Source organism: Helicoverpa zea, chromosome 13 (assembly GCF_022581195.2).
Source record: "Helicoverpa zea isolate HzStark_Cry1AcR chromosome 13, ilHelZeax1.1, whole genome shotgun sequence".
NCBI lineage: Eukaryota > Metazoa > Arthropoda > Insecta > Lepidoptera > Noctuidae > Helicoverpa > Helicoverpa zea.
Genome location: NC_061464.1, coordinates 4,735,457 through 4,761,167, shown reverse-complemented (window position 1 = coordinate 4,761,167; position 25,711 = coordinate 4,735,457). Strand labels below are relative to the sequence as shown.

General features: G+C 33.7%; 1 protein-coding gene across 1 annotated transcript in view; it reads left to right on the top strand.

The window, feature by feature from the left end:
• LOC124635532 (head-specific guanylate cyclase) overlaps positions 1–25,711 on the top strand; it is a 106,137-nt gene that overhangs the window by 27,953 nt on the left and 52,473 nt on the right. The window contains exons 2-4 of the mRNA XM_047171436.1: positions 371–636; positions 22,011–22,084; positions 25,061–25,143. Of these exons, the coding sequence (XP_047027392.1) occupies positions 442–636; positions 22,011–22,084; positions 25,061–25,143 (352 nt within the window). The 5' untranslated portion in view covers positions 371–441. The remainder of the gene's footprint in view (positions 1–370; positions 637–22,010; positions 22,085–25,060; positions 25,144–25,711) is intronic.

Here is a 25,711-nt window from a genome sequence, read left to right as displayed (position 1 = left end):
TTTATGTTTACTGGTCTGCCTCAAATATTTGGACTTGTCCACGACTATTAACGTATTTGTTCAGTAAAGGCCAGCTGTTTACTGTGAGTGTTCAGCTATTTGCAAGTATACATGTACTTGTATTTAAACTGTACTATACTAGACTGGAGGCAAGGATTTTGTTTTCTAATTCTTGTGTGAAGTAGCGAGTGTATGTCTAATTCTTGTATGAACTCTTAAGATTTAGCCGGTACTTTAAAGAAGAAAGGCAGGGTTTTCTAAAATACATTTTTCAGTACATTGGCAAAACTTTTTGATATTGATATTTAAACTTTCCCAAAACCACACTTCTTTCATTTTCAAAAATACTCATAAAACATTTTCTTTTCAGATATCAACGTGCCAGTGCTACCCCAGTGTTCCAACCTCCTTCCCAAACAAATGTCTTGAAACCAGTCCATCATGACGTGCCCATTTCGCAGAGCCTCCTCCCAACACCAGTTCGCAAATGGCAGCGGATCCAGTGCCAAGAAGCCCGAGTTCCGATCTCGACAGTCCTCCATCCACCTTCCTGGCCCTGAAGAGGAAGATGGCGAAAGAAACACGTTAACACTCAAAAACTTAAGCGAAGCCCTTCAACTTCTCACAGCACCTTCGGTAAGTTACAAAGTAAATTAGACTTTAACACACACCAGTAAGAACGATTCTCAATCGCATTACTATCTGGAGCGTGTCGAATTTATCTATTTTGTCTCGCAAAGGAAGATGAAACGCGAAAAGTAAGCTTTAGCGCCTCTCAGGATCGCTGAACCGAGTAACTGCGACGCCCGCCTCAGCTGTGCAAATTTCAACTTTATTATAAATGCGAATAGTTACATTTTCAAGTACCAGTCCCGAGTCATTGGTGCATATCTCAGAGGAAGGCAAGTTGTGGCTGCTGACGGTGAATATAGTCCATCTTGCCATAACATTATGAACTTTATCACTCCATCATAAGGTTCTTTGTGGAACTTTAGTCTTAAAGTTATCGGTGAGGAACGCTGAAACATATTGACGCTTAAGCGCTTAAGCGAAGCATTGCAGCTGCTGTCTGCGGCTTATTCGGTTCGTGACGCTGTAATTTAAGCCTTATTACGAGGGCATAAGACTTCCTTTAATAAAAGCGAGTGGCTAAGACGATTAAGCAAACTTATGCCATTAATATTGTAACGTACGTAAGTCGTGAATTTCTGAAGAGTGCTCTAATATTTTATAGATGTTAAATCAACTGAAAAGTTTGGCGTGTTGGCATTGTAAAGGCTTTAACTTTGTGCAAGTTACAGTCGACTGTAACTTTTACAACTACTTAAATATTATTGGAACGGCAAAACAGGATACCTACTATATACGTTAGCATGGATAATACGCTAGTAGAAATTCACATTTTGAAATAAAACAGCTAAGCCTGAGCATTAAGATATCTTGTTAAGCTTCAGTACATTTAATAACACAATAAATCTCTAACTTAACCAATTTTAAGAAAAACGTCTCTGACCTATCAATAAACCTTTCATAAAAAACCTTTCTTATCAAAAAAATTTTACGACCAAAGCAAAAAAAACCTTCACATAAAACTATTAATATCAGCCTTGATTACTCAAAGATCAAGAAAGACGTAAGTGCAATTCAACAGCGCTTATAAAAACAACTATATCCGATTGTATCGCGTGTTATAACATCGACTAATTGATTTCTAAGTATACAGATGTCTGTCTTACATTGCTTTTATCACTGAGACAAGACAAATGATTTGTTATTGTGTTATTATTTCTGTATTTGTTGAGTAAACACTTTAATTGGCTTACAACCTTTTTAAAGGAGAGTTTAATGCGTTTATTCTTAAGGAACTATTTTTATGATATCAGATGTAATCAGTTGATCAAATTAATTGAGAGTGCAGTAGGAAAGACTCTCAGACTCTTACTGACTAAAACCTATCATGTTCCTTCCAGATACTTTATGTTCCAGGGCCGCGGTAACTTTAAAAAAAAACCCGCAGATTTTTAAGGGATTTTTACACTTTGAAACGGTTATGAAGCTTAATAAGACAATGTTATAATTAACAAAAAAAACTTTTCGTCATTGATACCTCAAAAAAAAAGATTATGCCTTAAATAAAGTTTATGTCTCCATTTCTAATATAACTATACCATACTTAATAATATAAGAATATTTTTTGATTAATTAATTAATAATATTTTTTGAACATTTTTTGATTAATTAATATAAGAATATTTTTTGAGAATATTTTTAAGTATGTAGTATATAGTATCTTTCCTAATATTTATTTCGTTCTGTAATTTGGCTCATCCAACTCATTCATGAATGAATACCATTTCTATGATCATTAATTCATCAAAATCTGACTCATATATCCGTGAATTAATAACTATTACGTACGTAATATAACAGGAAAAGCAGACAGTCTGTCTGTTTGTCTACAATATCAGTATAGTTAAATGGCGAACGTTATTCGGAAGCCCATACAATGAATGTTTTGATGACAACATTCAATTTTATAGCGCGATTCAAATTCAATGTGCGTTCGTAACGATCGTGCATGCCAACATAATTATTATCTATACAGAGTAGTCCTTATATCATTATGTTTGTTTGTTATAATTTTAATTCATAAAGTTCTTGTGATTCAAGGAGCATTTGATATGCCTGCTATTATGAAAAGCATCTTATAATGACTTATTTGTGTTAAACCCTATTTAAAGACCTGTCTAGGCGGCTGGTTGACGCTTCTCGTGACCAAAAGGCTGGCTATTACCTCGGACAAAGGATCAGCATGGCCATCCAACGAGGTAATGCTGCCAGCCTCTTGGGTACGCTCCCAGTTGACAGCGATGGGGATGAATTTTTTGACGCCTTTTAGATATAGTGTATATATATATATATATATATATTTTGTGTTGTAAATATCTTATTTGTAATTTTGATATTGTTTAAGGAGGAAACTTTTTTTATTAACTTTTTTTATTTTTTTTTTACCCTAAAATCTAAAAAACTCCAAAACTACTGAAGAGGTTTTAAAAATTCTTTCACTTTTGGAAAGTTAGACTATATCCCCGAGTAGATTATAGAGGGTACCTCTTATCCAGGTACGGACAGTTAAGGTTCTTCGGGACGCGAGTGAAACTGCGGTGAGCAGCTAGCATTATTTAAAAGGATAAAATAACAGTCTCAAAATCTAAATTCAGATGACACATACCAACTTATGCAAATTAGATCGTAATCAAATAAAATAAATTAGCATACTATAATGTAGTTACTGTAGAACAATAGATCTATATCACCATTATTATTAGCTACTAGTCGTTTTCCCGCGGTTTTACCCGCGTCCCGTGGGAACTACTGCCCGTACCGGGATAAAATATAGCCTATGTTACTCAGGAAGAGTGTAGCTTTCGAACTGTGAAAGAATTTTTCAAATTGGGTCAGTAGTTTCGGAGTCTTAACGGTACAAACACGCCAACCAACAAAAAAACTGTTTTTTCTTCTGTACATTGATAGTTATTACTTCAGTCTATGTAATAATGCGTATAAAGTGTAACTGTAGTAATTTTCTCGTAAATGTTACAAGGTTTTATGTCCATTGTAGTGCAAGTTTTTTTTTTCATTTTTCCCACGAGGTTAAATAATTTTCCAGTAGTACTATGAACGTACACGTGCTAATAAAAGAATGGATCGTTTTTTTCGAAATGCATTTTTTTTGTAAGATTAAATGGAAAGGTAGTATTTTTGAGTTCTGGCAGTTTAATATTTTAGGTGCTCGGATGATTTGAATAAATTCTTTGATTGAGAGTTTGCTTGTCACTAATAAAAACTATAAAATAAAGACTAAGATGATTAACGTATGAAAGGTAATAACAATAAGAACAGCAAAAAACATCTTAAGCATATTTTCTACTGAAAGAAAAAAAATAATTAAATAAATACTAGTCAATAGATGGCGCTAGCGTTCACGAATGAATTAATGTGTCCTAGATAGTTGCTTATTTGATTATTACGATTGTCTTACCACAAATACTTTGAGATTGCCTACACCTTTATGTAATGAAAACTTTTTTATAAAATTTTTAACAATTCATCAAAAGATAAAACAATGTAATTGAAGGCCCAGGCAGATCAACAGTTTAAAATAACTATCGCAATATAAAACCAGTTTCACAACACACAACCAATAAAAATTAACCTACCTCATAACTCATGTGTACAACCCCTTTAAATATGTTCCATCTAGTGTAATTTTAGGTCCAATTAGTGCTCTAACGATGTTCAGGTAGGACCGCTCCATTAATAATTGAGATTTGCTGGCCATACGTTAAATTGGCACACCTTGTATAATATATTGTGCCACAGGGTGTTTTAATAATAATTTGTTTGTTTTACTTCATGTTTATTGTGTTTTTCAATTGTTTTTTTAATTGATGTTCTTCAACTCGTTTTTTTTTAGAGTTAGACCGGTTTTGGTTAGACTTAGGTTAAGTTACAGCCTTTTTATCGTCCCACTGCTGGGCACAGGCCTCCTCTCACACGAAGAAGGATCGAGCGTTAATCAATTGATTGAGACTGAGGTATAGGTACATCAAGATAATATATTGTCATTCGTTTTTCAACGAAAAAGTGTTTTCAGAGAACCGGTTTTCAAGTATTATCGATGGTAAATAATATTTTCCTATAAAGAGTTTATTACTTAAAATCTTACTTTTAATTAATTCAGAAAATTGAGGTCTGTATGCATTTCGCGTAATTACTTTTAAAATTAAAGCTGAGAGAAGTTTTATTATGAGAGGCGAAAAATATCGTGCAATTTAATGTTACCGAGAAATAAAATGCATACAATACATTCGTGAATGATTATTGTAGTGTGAAATTACATTCAGTATTTTAAACTTAATATACTTTTAACGTCATTGGTTCGTAGTTGATGGATCATTATTAAATCGTATGAGGATCAGTCACCTCAAAAACTGAAATAATTTTAAATAGCTCACTAAAACACAACGTAAAATCAAAATATTTATATGAAACTAAGTAGGTATAAAAAGATCTTACAACGACATAGGTACGTTCTTAAAACTTAGTTGCCGGTTAAGGCATTGTAATCTATATATTTTTTATAACGCTTTTTTATACACTTGTCAGTCATTTCTCTAAGGTTGACCATGCACTTCCTCTCACCACAAAATATGTTTCCAATAGTTGAATAGTGTTGCCACACCATCAAAATATTCCAAAGTTGTGGTTAACCCAACATTTATTTACAAAACGACTCATGGCAACATTCATGGAGTTTCTAACTTCCTCGTGAGTTTTCCAAAGATTCCCAAAGAAAATTGTTTTACAAACACATAACGGGTTTAAACTTTTCCCCTTTGGTCTTATGTCGGTTAAATGGAGCGAGTTGCACGGTCGATTTGTTTTGAAAACTGATTTTTCTTCCTATCCTCACTTTTTGAGACTTAAATGTGTTTATATTTTTGACTTTAAGAATAAATCGTATGAAATTAAGTGAAAGAAGTATGAATGTGGTCCCAGCCAGACCACAATATTGCCTGAAAAGCACATTCTCCAAGCATTTATTCTTTTGTGCTCATAAATTCACATTGCGATTCAAAAGACCATATTCTTTGTATGACGCGTGATCCAACCCCTTCGCGGAGACGTGGGGTACATGTCACCCTTATGAATTTTCCAAAAGCGCCCTTTGTGACAAGGATTGAGTTGAATTTACACGAAAAGCACCGAATTTGTATTAAGTTCCTTTTCGTAGAATCTTTTTGTATTTGTCAAAAGAGATTTCTCGCTCGCTTTCATCTTTTTCGTCGAGATATGCTGTTTGTTAAATAAGTAATTTGTAAAAAAGCAGTTTCGAGAATAGGCCCAAATATTGTTTTAAGAATTGTCGAATTATTTTTTACTTATGACACTCAGCAGTTATGTAAAAGAGTAGCATACAGGCACGTTGACTCTTCATGAAAATACAGTTAATAAAGTAAAATAATAAATCATCTTCTTTGTCACTTTAAAGCTGAGATAAGATGCTGAAATATGCTTAATGCATTTCGTATTATGAATATTTTAACAAACACAAAACTAACTTAATTTCAACAAAACATGAAAACACATCCACCAAACTTCGTAAATCCACTTATTACATTGTGAAGTAAATTAATTTACGAAATTAATTCGAAAAGTTTCAGAAGGATTGTTAATTAAGCAAGTTTGTCGACAGACCACTGTAATAAATCTCTTTAATATACTTCTTGTTCCTCTGAACACGTATTTGTAAATCTCAAAAAATATATCTTGTATCAACAAAAACAATCGTTTTACTGCGGATTTCAATAAATAAACCATCCATCGATTACCGATTAGAGATGGATTTTGGCATTAGCTACGTAAGTCAAATTTCAATCTGACCGCAAAATAATGGATCGGTTATTGAAATCCGCAGTTAGAAACCTATTCTTTATATTCACACCTCATTGCGTCTCTTCCTCAAGATAATACAATTTCTGAATTGAAATCTATTTTCGGATATTAATTAAAACTGGTCCTAAGATCCGCGGTTTAATTTCGTTAAATCTGTGTCACTCGGCAGCGGGCGGGTTAGTTCTGACTCTCAGTTATCTATCTCTGTCTGTCAGTTCTATACTAATGAAACGTCCTGGTTTCTCGTCGCACTTCGGTGGTGATATACTGAGTAGTGTTATTGTTCTGCAGCGAAAGAGTATCTAGAAATGAGATTATTGTATTTGCATTAGAGTCTTTCATTTGTTTCTATTCAGACTTAATAAATATCGTGTGAAGATGTATGATAACTTGTGCGATTTTGTGAATAAAGACAATGGGAAATGCTTAAGTATATTCTGTGCAAAGTTTATGTAATCAGATTATTTGAAAAGTTAGCTTTTGGTGACAGTATCAACGATTCACACCTTAAATTATTTTATCAAAGAAAACATTGATGGCAACAATTCATTCATATATTCTTTTATTACAACCCGTCAAACAATGTCCGTTATATTAAAATACAGAGCACAATACAAAAATAAACAAAGAACTATTAGAGCCTTAACAGACGGACATTAAACGCCGCGGCGTCCACGGAAATCGTGTCGGATGACTAATGTACCGATCGCATCGATTGAAAGCGAACTGGAAATGGGCTAAAGCCGTGATTGGGGCTTCACTTAATGGGGACTTTGGGTGATTTAACTTCGCTATTTCGGATTCCGTGTAGTTTTGTGAAGCGTTGACAGTTTAATTTTGTAAGTCCGTATTGTGGATTGATATTGGTTAATGTATAAGTGAAAAATTTGGATAGAAGAGTTTTATAATGGTAAACAATGTATCATATTAGACCGATGTTAGGTAGTGAAAAAACAATTTGCGAGCTGTATATTTACTAGCTGTTTCGCTGTACACGCGTCCCGAAGGCTGTTATTCCCAAATCCGGATAAAATATTGTCTTATTCATCCAGGGATAGCATAGCTGCTCAAGAAGTTTTTCAAGTCTGTTCAGCAATTTTTGAGTCTCTCTTTCGGAGCAATATCTTTATATTATTAGTTTAGATAAACTTGCATAACAGTAAAAAAACTACGTGCTTCTTTCTAGTAGAGAGCTAGTCATGCAATCACTGCATTTTTGCTTAGCTGCAATAAATCCCGAAAGCACACATAGCAGCTTTAGCAGTAATTAAAAAATAAAGGAGTTTAGTACAAACAAGTTGGCGTACAAACCGATACACTGCATCGTTGTTATTGGCTTTATTGCCGAGCTTCAGATTAATTGAGTGAGTTTACTCGATCGGCGATTACTGTGCTGTGTGGAGGTGCCTTTATGTTGAGTCCGACTTGTCTTTGAATCGATATATCGGTTGAAATTGAAGATGTGTAAGGACTGTTTATTGGATTGGATATATAATTTGATTTTAACCTTTATTATTTGCTGTAATTTCATCTAGTTAGAACGGCTGAGAAGCTAGTTAAGATATCATCAGACTTACTATAGGTATTTCATACAAAACATGATCAAAAATTAATAAGTTATTTTAAAAGATTCGAACTTGAAACTTGAATGAAAGTCTTGAAGTCATAGACACGGTGTTTGCCTATCATTGAAATACCTGAAGTAGGCATTTAAAACAAAAGACGGTGAATCTTAGTGAACTGTATATTACGTCAATACATTATCTAAGTAGTAAGCACTTTTTTACAGAATGTTACATAGTTCCCTTAATCTTTCCTGAGTCATTTCTATTTTAACCACCAAAAATCTTTGATAAGAAATATCTTTAGACAGGAATGGCTGTCTACTAAAATATCTTTGAACAAAAAGTTCACGTGTCACCGATTTGGGTTACATAGGCCTTCGGGAACATGGGGCATGGCAGGCCGCCAAAATGGTATAACAATTACTAAATAGAGCACTCTGTATGTGGTTATGGGACTTGACGTATAAAATAAATCTAATACTAATATGTTATATAGTTGAAGAGTTTGTTTGAACGCACTCAGGAAGTTAAGGACTTATAAGGAAAAATATGTAAATGCCCATTATAGTTATTTTTTCATTTCATTTATAGAAAAATAGATATCTATAAACCATTTTATATGTGGTTGAGCAAAGTTGTTCCGGATGCTGAATGCGGGTGAAACTGATAACAAAAACTGGCAGGGAAATAAATAAAAATCCTAACTTTTGAAATGAAAATACTGACTTTTGAAAAAGGTTGTTATTCTTCCTTTAAATGGACTAAGTTACAAATGCATAATAAAACATACACGGTCTTACTACAACAACTTAAACATCTGTTGAACACTTGTCTAAAAGAGTGTGGATGCAAAACGGACCTTAAAGTCGTAATATCAGTTATTGACCTGTCTATCAATAAACACAACTTTAACATGACTTGTTCATCAAACAAGAAATAATTGCATCGAACAAGAACAAACAAAAACTGACACATAAATAGAACATGTCATCAGATCAATATAATGTCTTTAATTATAGAAACGAGATGCATCTAGCATGTTATTTCCGTAATTAGACATGCCGACAATTCTTAGAAAAAATGGCGACTCAGTTGCTTGTACTAACAACTTGTAATGACAGTTAACAATGTTATGATAGCTACTTGTCGGTACTTACCTACTTACATACATTTAGGTTATTAACCTAGACATATGTATTTCTATTCGTCTGTCTGTCTGTCTGGGGCCCTTTGATGCTAAAACTACCGATCCGGGTGCTAGAAGTAATTCTCTCAGGACAAAAATAGAACCTTGGAGATGGGCTGATATTATTTTAATGTAAAATACAGTCCAATAAGCCGTTTCCCCGGTGTTTGAGATTATGCCGCGTTTTAAGCGAATTGTTTTGTGCATCTTATGTACGTTTGAATGCCACCGACTGCAACTGCAGATCTGACACGACATTGATATCTGACGGCTACTGCACCTACTGCTGCTAGTTCGATCCAAAACATCATCATCATCATCCTCCGAGCCTTTTTCCCAACTATGTTGGGGTCGGCTTCCAGTCTAACCGGATTCAGCTGAGTACCAGTGCTTTACAAGAAGCGACTGCCTATCTGACCTCCTCAACCCAGTTACCCGGGCAACCCGATACCCCTTGGTTAGACTGGTGTCAGACTTACTGGCTTCCGACTACCCGTAACGACTGCCAAGGATGTTCAATGACAGCCGGGACCTACAGTTTAACGTGCCATCCGAAACACAGTCATTGGTGTCTAAGATATACTTAGAAAGTACATACAAACTTAGAAAAGTTGCATTGGTACCTGCCTGACCTGGGATCGAACCTGCGCCCTCATACTTGAGGTTGGCCCTTTACCCACTAGGCCACCACGACGTTCGATCCAAAACGGTTTCATATAAATAAATACAAACCAGTAGTGCAGCTGCGGTCAACTTCATGCAGTCGCGGTATGTGCGGTCGTCAGTTTCAGTCGGCTGCAGGAATTTAAAATGTGCCTCTACACTTTACGTTGTTTCAATGCATAGATGTAGAAAGTTTTCGATTTCTTTCCTCAATTTTCATTTATCATTTTATACTTGTATAAAAATACAAGTCTATACCCAAATTTAATTATTATTTATCTACGTCTGTTATTATCCTAATTAAACAAAGAGACAAGCCTGGAGCTCCGAAAGGCTTGATTAATAGTTACCTTCCGAAATAAACCCGATTGTTATGTAAACATGTGCATGAAAAAGAAATGAAGCAATATCAATCACTCATGGAAGCTACAATTAGTAGTATCCGTATTTAGCCTGTCCGACTGTTGATAAATGGGTAATGATATGAATCGGACTTGGTAATAACTATAGTACATTTCCACTTATTTATAAGCACATATCGTACAATAATAAAGTACATTTTCCGCTTTTATATAGGTATAGTTATCGGCACGAATCTTGAGCTCTGACCTACATCTGCGCAGAAGTAATTTATTAGCAAAGAACCAATCCCGAGTGACGGCTATGACGCGATGCAATGCGGGCCAATCACCGCTTTAGCCCGCTCCCGCGCCTCACTTCATACCACAAAAGGGACCCAATAAATTACTTCTGCGCAGGTGAAGGTCAGAGCTCAAGATTCGTGCCGATAATTATATCGTACAAATATAATATAAATGACCACTATGACTGATAGTGGCTGTCACATCGATTGTTTGACGACACCACGTAGGTACTATTACAATTTGTTATTTTGATAGTGTTAATGGATTTTATTAGGTTACTGTACCTACATACATACAGGATAAAGATAATATGCATAATATAATTGCAATAAATACAATCAAAATAAAATAGTAATTTTAAAATCACCTGATAATCATGTTAAAAATAAATTATGAAAGTATTATTTTCCCACCATACATAATTCCTCTTACGACCCGATCATAAGCAAAACCCATTATCAGGCGAAGAAATGAGAATGGTGTCGCTAGCTTATATTAAAATACCTCTTGTTATAAAAGTTATAAGTAGTTTTGAATAAATCTCATTTCTCAAACGGAGATGTTCAAAAAGTCAGGAAGTACAAAACAGAATATGATCGTTGAGCCACTAAACCACTGAGTATTTTTAAGAGCGATAAATATTTATTGAAAATAACAGTGGTAGAAGTAAATGAGGTTGTAATTTCAATTTAAAATGAAAACGTAGCTCCACGAGATAATTTTGATAGCTATAATTTCAGGTATTTTTTCTTTGAAACCACTGCATTATTTAGTGAAAATAAAAAATTTACTTTCTTGCTAATTTTCAAAACTTTTTTAGTCCATTTATTTGATCAGCAAAATTATTATAGTTCATTTCTTAATAAAAACTATTTATATTATTTTTTACTGTTTATTCCACCCATTTTTGTTGTTATTTTTCCATTAAAAATGCGTTTTTGATCGTGAATTTTGTTGTCAGGTATTCCGCTGGTTTAATGGCCAAAACAAAAGCGTTTCATCTCAGCGCTTGTATATTAAGAGCGTACTTTTATTTTTCAATTTAAGTCTGTTTTCTTTGTGCTTTTTAATTTACAGCAACGTAGATAGTTTGTTTTTCAATATCTTCGCTCTGTCGCTTTGTAAGAGCAAAGATGAAATAGCATATTTATTCTTTGGAATAACTTATGAAAGTCAAGGTTTTAACTTTGTATTGTTTTTCTTAAACTTCCTGAAGGATTTTTATCCGTATTGTTTTTGCTTTTGGAATTTTCTTTAAAATATGATGATATGACACTAGACTAAGGGGTTGCTTTATACGTTTATTAGGTTATTTTTTGATGGACTGGGTGCATCAATATTTCAAAAACTACTGGTCTTTTCAGAACGATAGTCCCTGTTTTGACTAGCTCAACTGTCGAAAAATACTACAAGCTATTTCTCCAGGCATTTCAAACCACTAGTTTACCAAAATTCTGTGTAAAACTAACAGAATTCAAATTGATACTGAAGGGTAACCTAAATGGTATTTATGAGCAACAGGTCCGTTCAACTATAGTTTCAATTAGGTTTTAATAGCAGTTGTTTGGGAAACTTAGCCTGTTATTGGAAAACGAGGTTTGAGTTAAACTTCAGGCGATATTCCACCGGTTCCACAATGTTTCTTCTAGTGTATTTACTAAGACTTATTATTATTATTATAGGACTAGAAATTATTGCAAATATTACTCAAATATTACACACAATCGGGACTTAGACTTATTATGGAACGACTCCTTTTCACATTTTGGATTTGCACTGTCATTTACCCTAGACACAACATGGACGATATCTTTTTACCGGATTCAAGTATATCTTTGTATATGCAAATATGTGTGCATATTATAAGGTTTAAGAGGATTTTCATTTCATGTTTTTTCCTTTATATTAATTAGGTAGTAATTTGAAATAAGTAGTGTACTTCAGTAGACTCCATTACTGATTATGACTAACCAAAATTATTACTCCCTATTAATAACTAATATTTCCCAATTCTATCAGGCGATAGTCCAAATATTCTTCTATGATTAATGGCCGCCTTTGATTTCATTGAAGGCTCTGCCTTATCATTCATAGCAAAGTCTTGTCTATGCCAAGTATTGATCGAAATCACTATTATAAAGCGATGGAAATAATACTCCGTGGACGTGAAAGGGCTTTGTATAAAATCTTTGATGGAAGCGAACAAATAATCTTATTATATCATTTTATGAATATGGGAGTAGTCTTTCCTTCTTTGGGATTTGTAGAATAAAAGCTTTAGGCTTTTGATTTAGCTAGTCTGGCTGTCAGAATGAAGTGTGGAACCACTCCTACGCTACGGGATTATTTGAAAGAGTTACAGCGGCCCTTGCACATAAAGAGCTTAAGAAAGATTTTGCTGATTAAAACCCATCATGGTTTTAGTGAGTAAGATCCTAACGCTCCCTCACGCTGCATCCACAGCAGGGGGTGTTGCTGATCTCCTAAAAAAAGATGTGGAACAACTAATCAGGAGTTACAGCTAGACAAAAATAAAGTGGTGGCTTAGAACGCTTTCTCCTAAGAACCTCTTCTGACGGTACTACTTAAAAATAGACAGCAGTCTATTCTTAAAATGAGGAAGAAAGAAACATTTGTATATACGAATATGAGCGTTTTAAAGGAGTCCAGTTCTAGCCACACTGTTCCATAATCAGGCTTATACTTCAATGATCAATGTACTACCTAATACCTTCTTATTTAATCAGGAACCTACCGTAAATCAGGATAATAAATTACACAGAATCCAGGTGCACTAATTATTGCCTTGATAAATGATACCAATTCTATTCTCGTATGTTTGAGCAAAACTTTATCTATTGCCAAAGGAATGTTCGATTGAAATAGTTGGGGCTTTGGATCCCGAACGATATTGATGTAACTTAAATGTGGGTAGTATGTACGGCATATTTTTGATTAAGGCTTTTTTGGTTCAGCAGTTTTCATTTTCCGATTTTTAACAATTGAAAGGAAGATATGATGATTAAGTGGATTAGTTGTAATACATATGATTGTCTTTAAAATGTTGGATTAGTAGTCAATCAGTAAGAATTAAAGTGGCTCGAAAGTGTCAATCGAGGCCTTTATAAATGATATTTTTGAGTAGGTATGTATACAACTTGCATAAATCGACGGCTCCTAAGGATACTGAGTCAACTAACAAATGTTGCGAATCGCACTTTTTTGTGTATTTACAATATTGTTATTGTTATTATTTCTGTTAATACATAAAAAAGTGCAATTCGCAAAATTTGTTTGTTGACTCAGTATACTTAGGAGCCGTCGAAATGTAAAATTACAATAATTTTATAAATTAGGCGAAACGACCCCTTACCTGAACTAACTCAAATTTTGGCCATAATTTATAAGTACATAGATACTGTATGTAAAATCATCCTATCAAAACAACAATACACACTAACTCCAAAAATATCCCAATACCCATACAAACAAATCTTAGTTCCCAAAACATTAATAACATCAACATAAAACGAAGTTTAAATATTCCATAGCTGTGCGAGCAACCGCGATAGGACCGTATTTCGGAAATTAGGAGTCGCTCGAACACCGAAGCACGTACTTTGAGTACACATTAAGCAAATATTTACATCTTTACTTCTCTCCTTCGTTAAGGGTGGTATCGTGGACTGAATATTAGCAAAACATAATTTTATTGTCATGGATACGGCTGGTAATTTATAATTTCACGAGAGGCCGTCAGGCGGGTTTGAGGAAATTCGGAGGCCTTGTTAGTTAATAAACCTGCAGCTCATTCGATAAGAAGAAGAATAAGTAAATATCTACAACAAATTATGATATATGAATATCTAGTACCTACCAGTATATTTTCTATATACTTGCTAAACCAATATTCTAAATTTATTCCATTTAAGCAAAGATATTTACACATTCATAGCAGTATATTATATCTAGTGTGATATAGGTACCTATTGCATACACGCACACATACCTTTAGGATGTAAGGGGGCAGACCATCATCGTCCTGCCCCAATTGGCAACCATCAGCCCTTGATGCCTTGATGATTGACAAACGGTCGAGGCTGTAGCGATCGACTGGTGGCAAACTTCATAGCACAAAGTCCCACTTTGTGCTATGAGGTTTGCTCCCAAGTAGCATTTTGTTCCATTTAAGAGTACACATTTAGTTCACAGGTGAACTTAAAGCATTACTACAGTTCACTCGTGATGTATTAGCTGCATTATTGTAATTATTTACACCTATGCCTGTCTAAGGGACTTACAGGAGTGTAGAGTAATACTTTTATACGGTTATGGGTGTTATATTACTCTAAAAACTATCCTTTAGTCAGCTTTCTGACTAAGAGCATTATAGTAGGGTAGAGATACGGCAACCGCTGTTTAACGGCCTACTTGTTCGATGTTATAGAGCTAGCATTTTAACAGAACACTTCTGGTCATTTATAAAGCCAAAGGCTGTTATGTCTACTTGTCTTAGACTGTTATACAGCCAGTAGCTGTATTAGGACTTGTTTGTGATACTTAAAATAACCTTTTTTTTACTATCTGTACAGAGGTGTTTAAATCATTCACATGTGGACTGTAGGCTGTTAGAAGGGCTATATAACAGTTCACATAGCCGTATTTCATTTCCACCATTTTGTTCTACGTAACCTAAAATATTTACCAAATAAATCTACAAGATTAATGCAGATTTATCACAAAATACGCAGATAGAGCGAATGAGTTTTGGTTTCATGTTAAAATTAATTACCGTAGTATAATTATAATGCCAATAAAATATCAAAAACTGAAGATGTAAATTTTCCTCTCAGCCAGTTTTAAATATTTCAAAATGAATAAAGCGTTTTTACAGAGGCGCGTGAAAATTTTAATTGTCAATATGTATACATTTCACGATAAAGTTGCATTCCCATGGCATTAACATGATATAGTATATAAAACAGGTACTACCGCATGTTATTTTATAATAATAATCCGCCGGAGTTAGTTTGCCCCGAATCCATGCACTCCTTACAATTGTCAAACTAATATATGAAAATGTGGAAATAATTTAGGACACAAGTGAATTTAAGGTAGCTTACTGGAGTACTTTTGTCCGATTTTAACTGTGAAGGCTGTGTATTTAGCCACTTATTACTCTTTATTACACTCATGCACGTTGAATGGTTCACACTGCGTTCCATATAGTGCCGTAAGTCAGCCTTAAGTCCGATGTTACTACTTAAACTGCTATTATAATGCTATTATACTTCTAATGTACAGCCATAGTGAACTTAAGGCTGTCTAATTTGTGCCCAAACTGGTTCAATAAAACCATTATATCAAGCTATACAGCTCATGTACAGCTGACATACACAGCTTGTAGAGTACATGTGAACGACTAGACATCTTATATAGAACCCCGAATGCTACTTGGGCTATTAACCACCAAATCCCTTGACAAAAGTCGTTGTCTGTTTTTTATGTCCTTTGAATCTTCAAATAATCAAGTTTCCTATCCACGCGGACAAACGAATGGTACTCAGAATATCAACATATATTCGTTCTAAAGTTCATGACATGTTTTGCCTTGCCAACAATGAAAGCACTTGTTAGATTCATCTGAAACTTACGTATATTATGTAATTAAACAGATGGAGGCAATTCCCGGTACTACAAAACTATGTCTACGGCGTTACCTCTAAACGAAGTGTAGATGGTGGTTCAAGTGAAAAGATTTAATCTTTTCTAACCCAAAACTCTATAAATATAGTGTTTATTTCAGTTGTTCTCAAACATGCTGCTTAAAAACAGTGACGCCATATTGATAGATCTCAGGGCCATCCTGAATAATTTTATTAGTATCTTTTTCTTGGAGTCTACGCACAAAGAAAAACAAAAGAGGTGAGGAGGGTATAACGTGTCACCCGAAACAAAGTTTTTATGTATCTTTTACTTCTAATTCCTCAACTCGCTTAGGATTTTTCACTAGAATAACTACGCTCGTGATTCAAAGAGGATTAATTAATCTGCATTCTCAACAAACAACTACATGGTTTACTTGTACTTTACAAATAACTGTTGATACTCTGGCCCATCATAATTCTCTCAACTCCACTCCTGAACATGTAAAACTAGTTATCTTCTCCATGTAAAATACCGGTACTCAGCGGCCTCAAGATAGACTGGAAGCCAACCTCAGACGTTGTTGTAAAGAGGCCCTTAGTTTGTTCTAGCCTGAAAATAAACATCCGCTATTCATTCCTAACTTGTACCAAACTCATTCCTCGTGACTCCATGTCCTTTAAATTCCACAAAGTAATTGCTACTCAAGATAAACACATCTTCATACACGTGAACGTCAACAAATTCTTCTATGTCTTTGAGTGTGTCATTTCTATACTTAATTTGTTTTTTACATAAAACAATACTTGGTCTAAATGTTTTCTTCTGAAGAACTTAAATGTAATGAAAAGTAATTTTCAAGTTTTGGTGTTTCTTGGAAGGCATATTTTCTTCGTTTTCATCTGTCACTGTTATACTCACAATGTCACTTTATTTAGATTACGTATTTGGGACTTTTTTTTCTCAAGAAAAAAATTTCAAGGTACAAGAGAGCCTTTTCGTAAAATACAACTTACTGTATAGTTAGTTCATAAATAAAACACATCTTGAACATCAATTAATAAAATTTCCTTTGAAGTGCCTCGCCGAAACAGTTTGCCTATTTATTAAATTAAAATCGTTTCTCCTCTTATTACTACGTACCTTTCTCTTTCTCTCTCATCAGATTTTCAATTTGACTATCTCTTTCAATCACTCCATTGTCAGTGTCTTAATATAAAATATCGCATCGCTTTATTAAATTTGAAATCAGCCTCATCTGGGACACTTGTCATTTTAAGCCATCAATTAGAAAGGTTCCTTAAATGACTGTCGTATTATTTGATTTATTTGTCATGAAGAATATTTCATAAGTTTAATTTATTTTGTAAAATTATTTATTTGTGTCATCCATTCACGTCTGTTTTTGACAAAGGATCAGGAAAATCTACCTAATAATATTGTCATTGCTATATTGGCTGTTTCCTGCAGTCCCTAATACGGTTACAAAATAACTTTGCATTTCTGAAGTTAATCATTTGACTTTTTCCGTATTTGTTTCTGCGGATCTTAAGAGAGGTCATGAATCTAGCGTAAACTATCCTATTTAGAAATGCAAGGTTATTTAGTGCAACACTGATCATCATTAAAATCTGAGTTTCTATTCAATTTAAGTAAATTAATTTCAATTTAATTTAAGTTTGTATATATGTATAGTGTGTACATTGTAGAAATAGATTATAAAAATAAATACCCAGTATACTAATATGATAAAGCTAAAAAAAAAAAAAAAAAAACCATTAAGTATAATTCTAATAGTAATGATTTAAGTCACATATGCTACACACATAAGTCATTTTTGAAATTCTTGATTGATCAGTTGTTGCTCCTTTTGCATTACAAACCAAGTTTTTTTTATCTAACTTCAGAAAATCCCACACCATGACTCACAGTACAAATTATCCAGCAATTAAACACGTTTCGCAACCAAATGGGTTAGCTAAGAGAAATAAAAACAAACTTATCACGCTACCCATTAGGCACCCGATACGGCGGCCATGTTGATCAATTTCCCGCCATTCATCTAGCTGTGACGTCACCGACTCTTGGCGTTCACTTGAGGTGTAGCTTATTTATAAATGCAAAGTTATTCGGTGTAAACTTTACATCTAGCTAAACCTGACTATCAAACTCCTCCGATTATCAATCTGAGCATGTATTAATTCGCGCCATCTCTTGTGAAAAACTGTCATTCTTGATTGATTATTTATTGCTCCTTCTTATTTCAAACCAAGACTTTATTCCCTACTTTTTAAAAAATCTACAGAAAGACTGAATCACACTACAAATTTTCCATTAATTAAACTCGTTTCTTACCTAAATTGGTTAGCTAAGAGAAATAAAAACAAACTTATCACGCCACCCATTAGGCACCCGATACGGCGGCCATGTTGATCAATTTCCCGCCATTCATCTAGCCGTGACGTCACCGACTCTTGGCGTTCACTTAAGGTGTAGTATTACATACTGTGATTTTAGTTAAGTAAGCCCCTTTATAATCATAGTCTATTCTTAGTGGGGTAGATAACTTTGAATATTTATTGTTTTACTTTTTTGTGCTACGGTCAAATTAAGGTCACATTTCAGTCATTTCGGGTAGTCAGAAGCTAGAAAGTCTAACAACTGTCTGATGATGGCATAAGATAGGTCAATTGAAAAACAATTTAATAATATATTAATACTATAAACTGAAATAAATTGAAATACTAACAAATGCTAAAAAAAACAATGGCTAGTATCCAGAGATTTTACTAGGAAAAGTCCCGGAGTTAATAAAATGCGTTCTTGTATTTACATACAAAATTACACCATGTAAATAACTACAAACCTATAAGTATTAATAAATATTTAGGTCTCCATAGCTAACGTTAGGCTTTACGGTTGGATTTAGTATGTCACTGGATTGACTTAATTCCCCTGAGCTGCTGCCAGCAATTTCTCTGTAGGCCGATATCCATTTGCAACGACCAGCGCAGACGTATGAATATCAAATACGAAGCGAATTGTCAACCGAGTGTAAGCATGTTTGGATATTTAGATATAAGATCATCAAATTCCTGATGGAACTAGGTACCTATTTATTTTTGAAAAGAATAAGTATTAACATAAAAATAAAAGGCCTTCAAATATTTGACCATCTCTATCTATTGAGAGCGCATCCAAAAAGCTGGCAGTATTACGGACTTCTTGCATTTGAGATGAAGTTTGAACCAAACTGCCGAAACCAGATTTGATATTTTTCGCATTCGCATAGAACACGGATGATTCATACACGACACCGCGCACCGCGACGTTAAGCGTATGCTGTAGCGGTCTACGCGCGGTCGGGCGTTGTCGATGTCATGATTTGAGCCAATTTCATAGAAGTTCGTATTCATAATGATATTAACTTCCTTCTTTAAGTTTTAGGTGAATTATCTCGACCAACAGCATAATATTTTTCAAGAACTAGGTAGGTTCCTATAATTACAACAATCAGATATAGCTAAAATAAAAGCCCTTTTCTATTTAATTTCAATAAAACAAAATAAAAGCAAATAAAATACCTTTTATTGTTTATGAATGGGATCGCCGACAGCGAAAATCTACCAATTAATTTAGCTCGGTAACTTATCTTGATTGATTCGCTTTATTACACTGATTTGACTGTCTGAAAGTTTTTAATTTATTTGATAAAAGCCTACCATTGAATGGCCGTTCAAGTAATTTGTTTCTGCTTTGATCGTTTTATTTTTGGATACCAGGAATTAGAGTTTGAAGTTTGAATTTAGTTCGTTGTTGTTTTTTTTTCATGATTTAAATACTAATCTATACTTATTTTATTAAGAGGAAACATCATTTTGTTTGAAAAATTATTTCGCTGTTGGAAAGATACACTCTTTCCGAGTGACATAGGCTATATTTTATCCTGGCAGTAGTTACCGTGGGAAGTGGGTGAAACCGCAGTTATACAGCTAGTATTTTACTATATTACTTCGTTTTTTCTGAGCAGAAAAAAACCTATCATGAGGTTTCAGATGCCATCATTTGTACCGAAAGAAATTATGTTCTAACATTTTTTGTCCAAGTAAAGTGTAATAAATAGCTTAGATATGAGAGATGCTTTTAAGAGTATCTGAAAACTGATATTAAGACAGACACCTTGTTCAAGAAAGAAGTGGTAAAATAGGCCATATTTCCGTATCTTTACGGAAATTTAAAGCTTCAGACTGTTGAGCATACGTATCTGTGTTGAGTGGCCAGTTGTACTGGCATTATATCTGGTTTTTTATTTCTAAAAGTGTTTAGTAAAGGTCCGATGTTTTTCTTGGAATTAGTCTTGCCCCCCTAAAATGATAGATTCAACACATGCTCTTATATTTTTATGAATAAAACAGTAATGTTGTAATTATATCAATTACTTAGTATTTTTTAGGAACGTAAATACAATTTTACAATATAAACTTCTTATATCCAAAGACTAATTATCTCTCTATCTATGTAGTAAAAAATACATATCATCGTGTTTATCTTGATTTTACCACATGCAAATTCAAGCAAAAAAAAATATATTTTGCCTGATTTCTCAAACCTCCTCTACTTTTAGGATAATTAAAACTTGTAGGCTAAATACACATAATACACGTCAAAATATCCGTTCTCATAGAATTAGATCAGGTGTTAACCGGATCAGCAGAGACGGTAAGCCGACTAGTAAGGCCGAGAAGCCTTATATGCAGGGTTGCAAGCCTCTGAAAATATCAATAGCGTATCCACCGGTATATGAATGAGGTATTTTCAAAGAAGGTTGAAGTATGGTTTTATGGGGTTAAGCGGTGTGTTTCTTAGTGAATGATATATCGGTATTTGCTTTCAGTTGGTTAAGTTATATTTTAATTCAAAGTAAAAGTTTTTTTTTTGTGAAGTAAGGTGATTTTTAGAAAAATGAAAATAAGCTATGACTTTTTTTGTTACCTTTGTGTCAACTCATAAATGACGCGAAAATTATTATTTTTATTTATTCAGATTTGTTATTTTTGTGCTATTATATGATAGCAGGCTTAAATATTTCAAATTCAGAAGATTGTTTATCTCATGCCTTTAACTTCACATTAAAATACTCTTCAATGTTTTGACACGCTCAACTGAAAATTAATCTTAAACTAAAATACCAACAGCATGAAAACTTAAATAAATCACACTGTAAAACTAAGTGGAATTATGGCGTCCATTGTCTTACCACAGACAATTCATCAAGAAACCGCATTTAAGCTGCGAGTATATAGGCACCACGCCTCGTAAGAATATGTAGGGAAATTGGCCCTTTTACGCATCGGAGCGTAGAACTAAAGGGATGGCTTCGAATTATATGAAAGGCCTTGTCTATTAATAATGTTGGAGATTTGATAGACAATAGACATGTGTAGAGCCCAGACAAAGGGTTATTCTGATTTTGGAACGAATTAAATTAAAACATTATGTTTTCGGGCAATGGATATATAATAAAATAAGTATAGCACGTTTAGTCGATCAGTATAATGATAGTCACCAGTAGGTACAAAAAGGAGTTTGAATCTGAATTCGCGAGTGTTTATTAGCATCACACTTTCTTATATCCTATGTAATTTTTTGCCGGTTCTTGTCCACGAGACCTATTCTTTGAAACCGGGCAAATAATTTGACTTTTCGAAAGAGCTTTAATAGGTCAATTTATAAAAAAACAAAAATGTCTTTATGTTTGACTAGAATCTGTAAACGAATAAAGAGACTCTATTGTAGCTATTTACTTGATGAAAACTCTAAATATTTTATTTGTCTTTGTTCCAGAACGAGTGTCTCCACGCAGCGGTTACAGCACTAACCAAAAATCAAGCGGAACATTATGACAAATACAATTGTTTGTAAGTTTACTATTTTATTTTACTCTTATACTCACATTTGTCCGCGTCCCGAACGTACTGCGTTCGACACCTGTAAAAAAGAAGCCTATATCAAATAAAAAAAAAACATTGATTTAATATGCACATTACACAAAATTTATTGAGTTAGAAGAAACAGAAAAACTGGCAGGTTTACTTTTATATTGTCTACATGCATTTCCAAAGTTACATCTATGTATATGCCAAGCAGATAAAAATATTATCTCAATCGGTTTTGGCATAAAAATTTTACAAACAAACACTTTTTCGCACTTTTAGTATTAGGTATTAGTAGGTAGGTAGGTAGGAATAAGGATTAAAAAGCTGAATAGTTTGAAAGCATAAATTATACGAATGAGTACTTGATTTAAAAAAAAACACTGTCAGATAGCTCATTTAACGAGACAGGCTATAATATAGGTAGGCTTTATCCATATTCTCGAAGTAGTTCCCTCGAGGCGTGAGCAAAACCTCAAGAAATAGCTAATATTAACTTGAAACACACCACAATAATGCCTTATATAGGAAGCCTTATAATCAACAAAACTAGCTCTGAATTTACATCCATCTAAATCAAAACTTACTAGTTATGCTATAATTATTATTTTGCTTTGTACCTGAGTATAGCTAGTGACTGGAATTGCGTGTGATCTTAATAATGTTTTACACTTAAGTGCCAGGTTTTTGGGTCAGGGTTCATTACCTACTATTTATATTAAAATAGCTTTTAACATTAAGTGAAAATGACGTTTCAGATTAAAAAAAAATATATATAGTTACCTACTGAAATATACAGATAGGTAGATTTTTTATTTCTTTTTTATATTTGTGACATTAAATTTTTATTAAGAGTGCTTTTCAAGAAATGAGTGCGTTATTATCGAGTTTTATTCCTAACCATTTTATACCTATACCAGGGTCGACCGCCAGTCTAAACAAATCTGGGTAAATATAGCCAGGTTCTTTATGAGGATCTACAAAAGTAAAACAGCGCCCAAATTTGTGTGAGTAATATTGTGATTCTGTTTTCATGCAATTAACTGTAAATACTGTTTGTCGGCTTTGAATCACGATATTTGTCACCAACAGTGATATTGGCACTGCTTTGGCACAAATTGTTGGCGATTAGGTTAAAGGTCCTTTGATGTAGCCAGAATTAATGGCGGTGGTTTTTGGTATTACACTGCGAGGCAAGAATTTTGGGCCAGTTTAATAACTTTATTATTGTTGGTCGTGTTATGTTTTTGTTCGTTTTTAAATGTGTGAGCTAAAATTTATAATGGCAATGGAAGTATATTTTGGCCTAAATGTATTTTGATTGTATGTGTTATAAGAAATTTCACTTTTCAAATCTATTTTTATTTGTGGTTATTTATTGTACGTATAAAATCTTACACAAATAAAATATTTCCCCACAATACAGAATGAAATTCCTATCGCCAGTGAGCACAGTTTGAAAAAAAATTTAATGTCCCAATATTGGTATTCTTTAACATTTTCCTGTGTTAGTGAGAGGGTTGTTATTTAGTCACGTACCCTATGTATAACGGTCTATGTTAACCCACTATTTCTGCACTACACTGTAACCAAATTATTGCAGTGTGGCGTCACAATGCGCAGGGAAATGCACTGTTACGTATTATTGCTGATAACTAAATGTGTTGAAATTGTTTAATCTAGTAAATTGGGTTTCTATGTATTTATAAACGACTGGCAATCGAAGTTCTGTATGAAAGCAAACACGCATCGAATTCTTACAACTAAATCTAAAAGGTCGGTCTAGGGATGTCTCGGTATACCTATATTATATTATGTCCACCCAACTTCGCGGGCCTCAACCAGTCATTATTTCTACCTGTATACATATTCACTACATATATACTACAACTATTATTATATATATATAATTTTTCTTATCATTATGTATATAAATCTAACTTAAAATATATACAACTAAAAACAATTATAAAATGGCATCAAAAAACTCCTTATCGCTGCCCACCGGGAATGTACCCAAGAGGCTGGCAGCATTGCCACGTTGGATGGCAATGCTTAATTTTTGACCAAAATAAAAACCAGCCTTTGGGTCACTTGAAGTGTCAGCAAGTCGCTTTGACAGATCCTTAAAAAGCAGATGAGCACTTGGACCCCACGGTCCGAGGGTTTCAACCCCAAACGGCTCAAAGGTATGGTTACCAACCAGGGTGCTATATTATAAGTTTATTTTTACGTCATGTAAATATGTTCTAATAAATTTTTCGTTAACTTAAAATATTAATTACAATTCTTTTTGCCACTTACTTTTCGAAGTTAGTACACGCATTTCCATCTATTTACCATTGTATTACAAAAACATAAACAAGAGACGATTTCAGTCGAAAAACATCAAATTAAAGTCAACGTGTAAGATTTATTTAATTGCAGAGACAACTTAAATTGAACGTGTACAGCTTAAGAGATATTCCAAGAATTATTGTTTTGTTTGTTTACCAAAACGACTGGTATATTGTTCTAAATGGTTCGGTATTAACTAGGCGTTTGTTTTTAACTGGTTTTGGTAATTGCGGCATTTATTTCTGATAGATACTTTATGTAATTGTTGGACTAAAGAAGTAAAGACTAAGTGACTGCTAAGCATGAATTTCTTAATTTTTTAGTTTGTGTATCAACTTGGAGTACAGATATGTGCCCAGTAAACGACAATAAGGTTGACTAGTGAAAAGTACTCAATTTATTCCTCTCTTTAATTTTCATGGAAGAGCTAGGCATTATTTCCGTAACTGAATAATTAAAATCGCTTAATTTCCTATACATACATCAATTTATATCAACACAAACAAACGAAACATAAAACAGAATTGAAACATACCCTTTTTATTGTTATTTTATTACAACCCATTCCTGTTTAACTGGCATAAAAATACATACATAATATAAAAATATTCACTTTGTTCACAGAAGACGACTGCCGGACGATGTGAAAACGTGTAGGAATTACGCATATTTACAGGAAATTTACGATGCGGTGCGGGCAACGGACAGTAAGTATCCATCCATCAGTGTTCTAGTATAATGGAGACATTAATATTGTATACAAAGTTCTTTGAAGACGTTTATATGGCTGGAAATAACGTCGTGATCAAAATAAAATGTAGGTAAATAAACATACTTATTCTAAGAAGTTTATTTTCTAGTTTATTCTTTGTAGGTTGTAAAGTGAGAATGGTGCATAAATTGTATGAACAATCTAGAAGTCGGTCACTAATGCAGTCACTCGACACTTAGTATTTCTTTTATATTTTTGCGTGACTCAAAGACTTCTTCAAGTCGATGGATAATATCGTAAAGAATCTTTCAAACAGCAGTAAATATTAACTATTTAATTGTTAAGTTAGAAATTAACTTTGTTACACGAAATCATTCTGACATCATATATTTCCAAAACTGTTGACAGCTATTTCTCCGCCCCTGTTCGTAACTTTTCTGTCTGTCACGACTTTCCTAACTTTTAGGAAACTTTGTCATTATTTCCTATTCTGTGACGAAATTAAATTAAGTAGAGGGTTAATAAATATAATTTTGGGGTAGTGACAAGTTTTAATGCTGTAG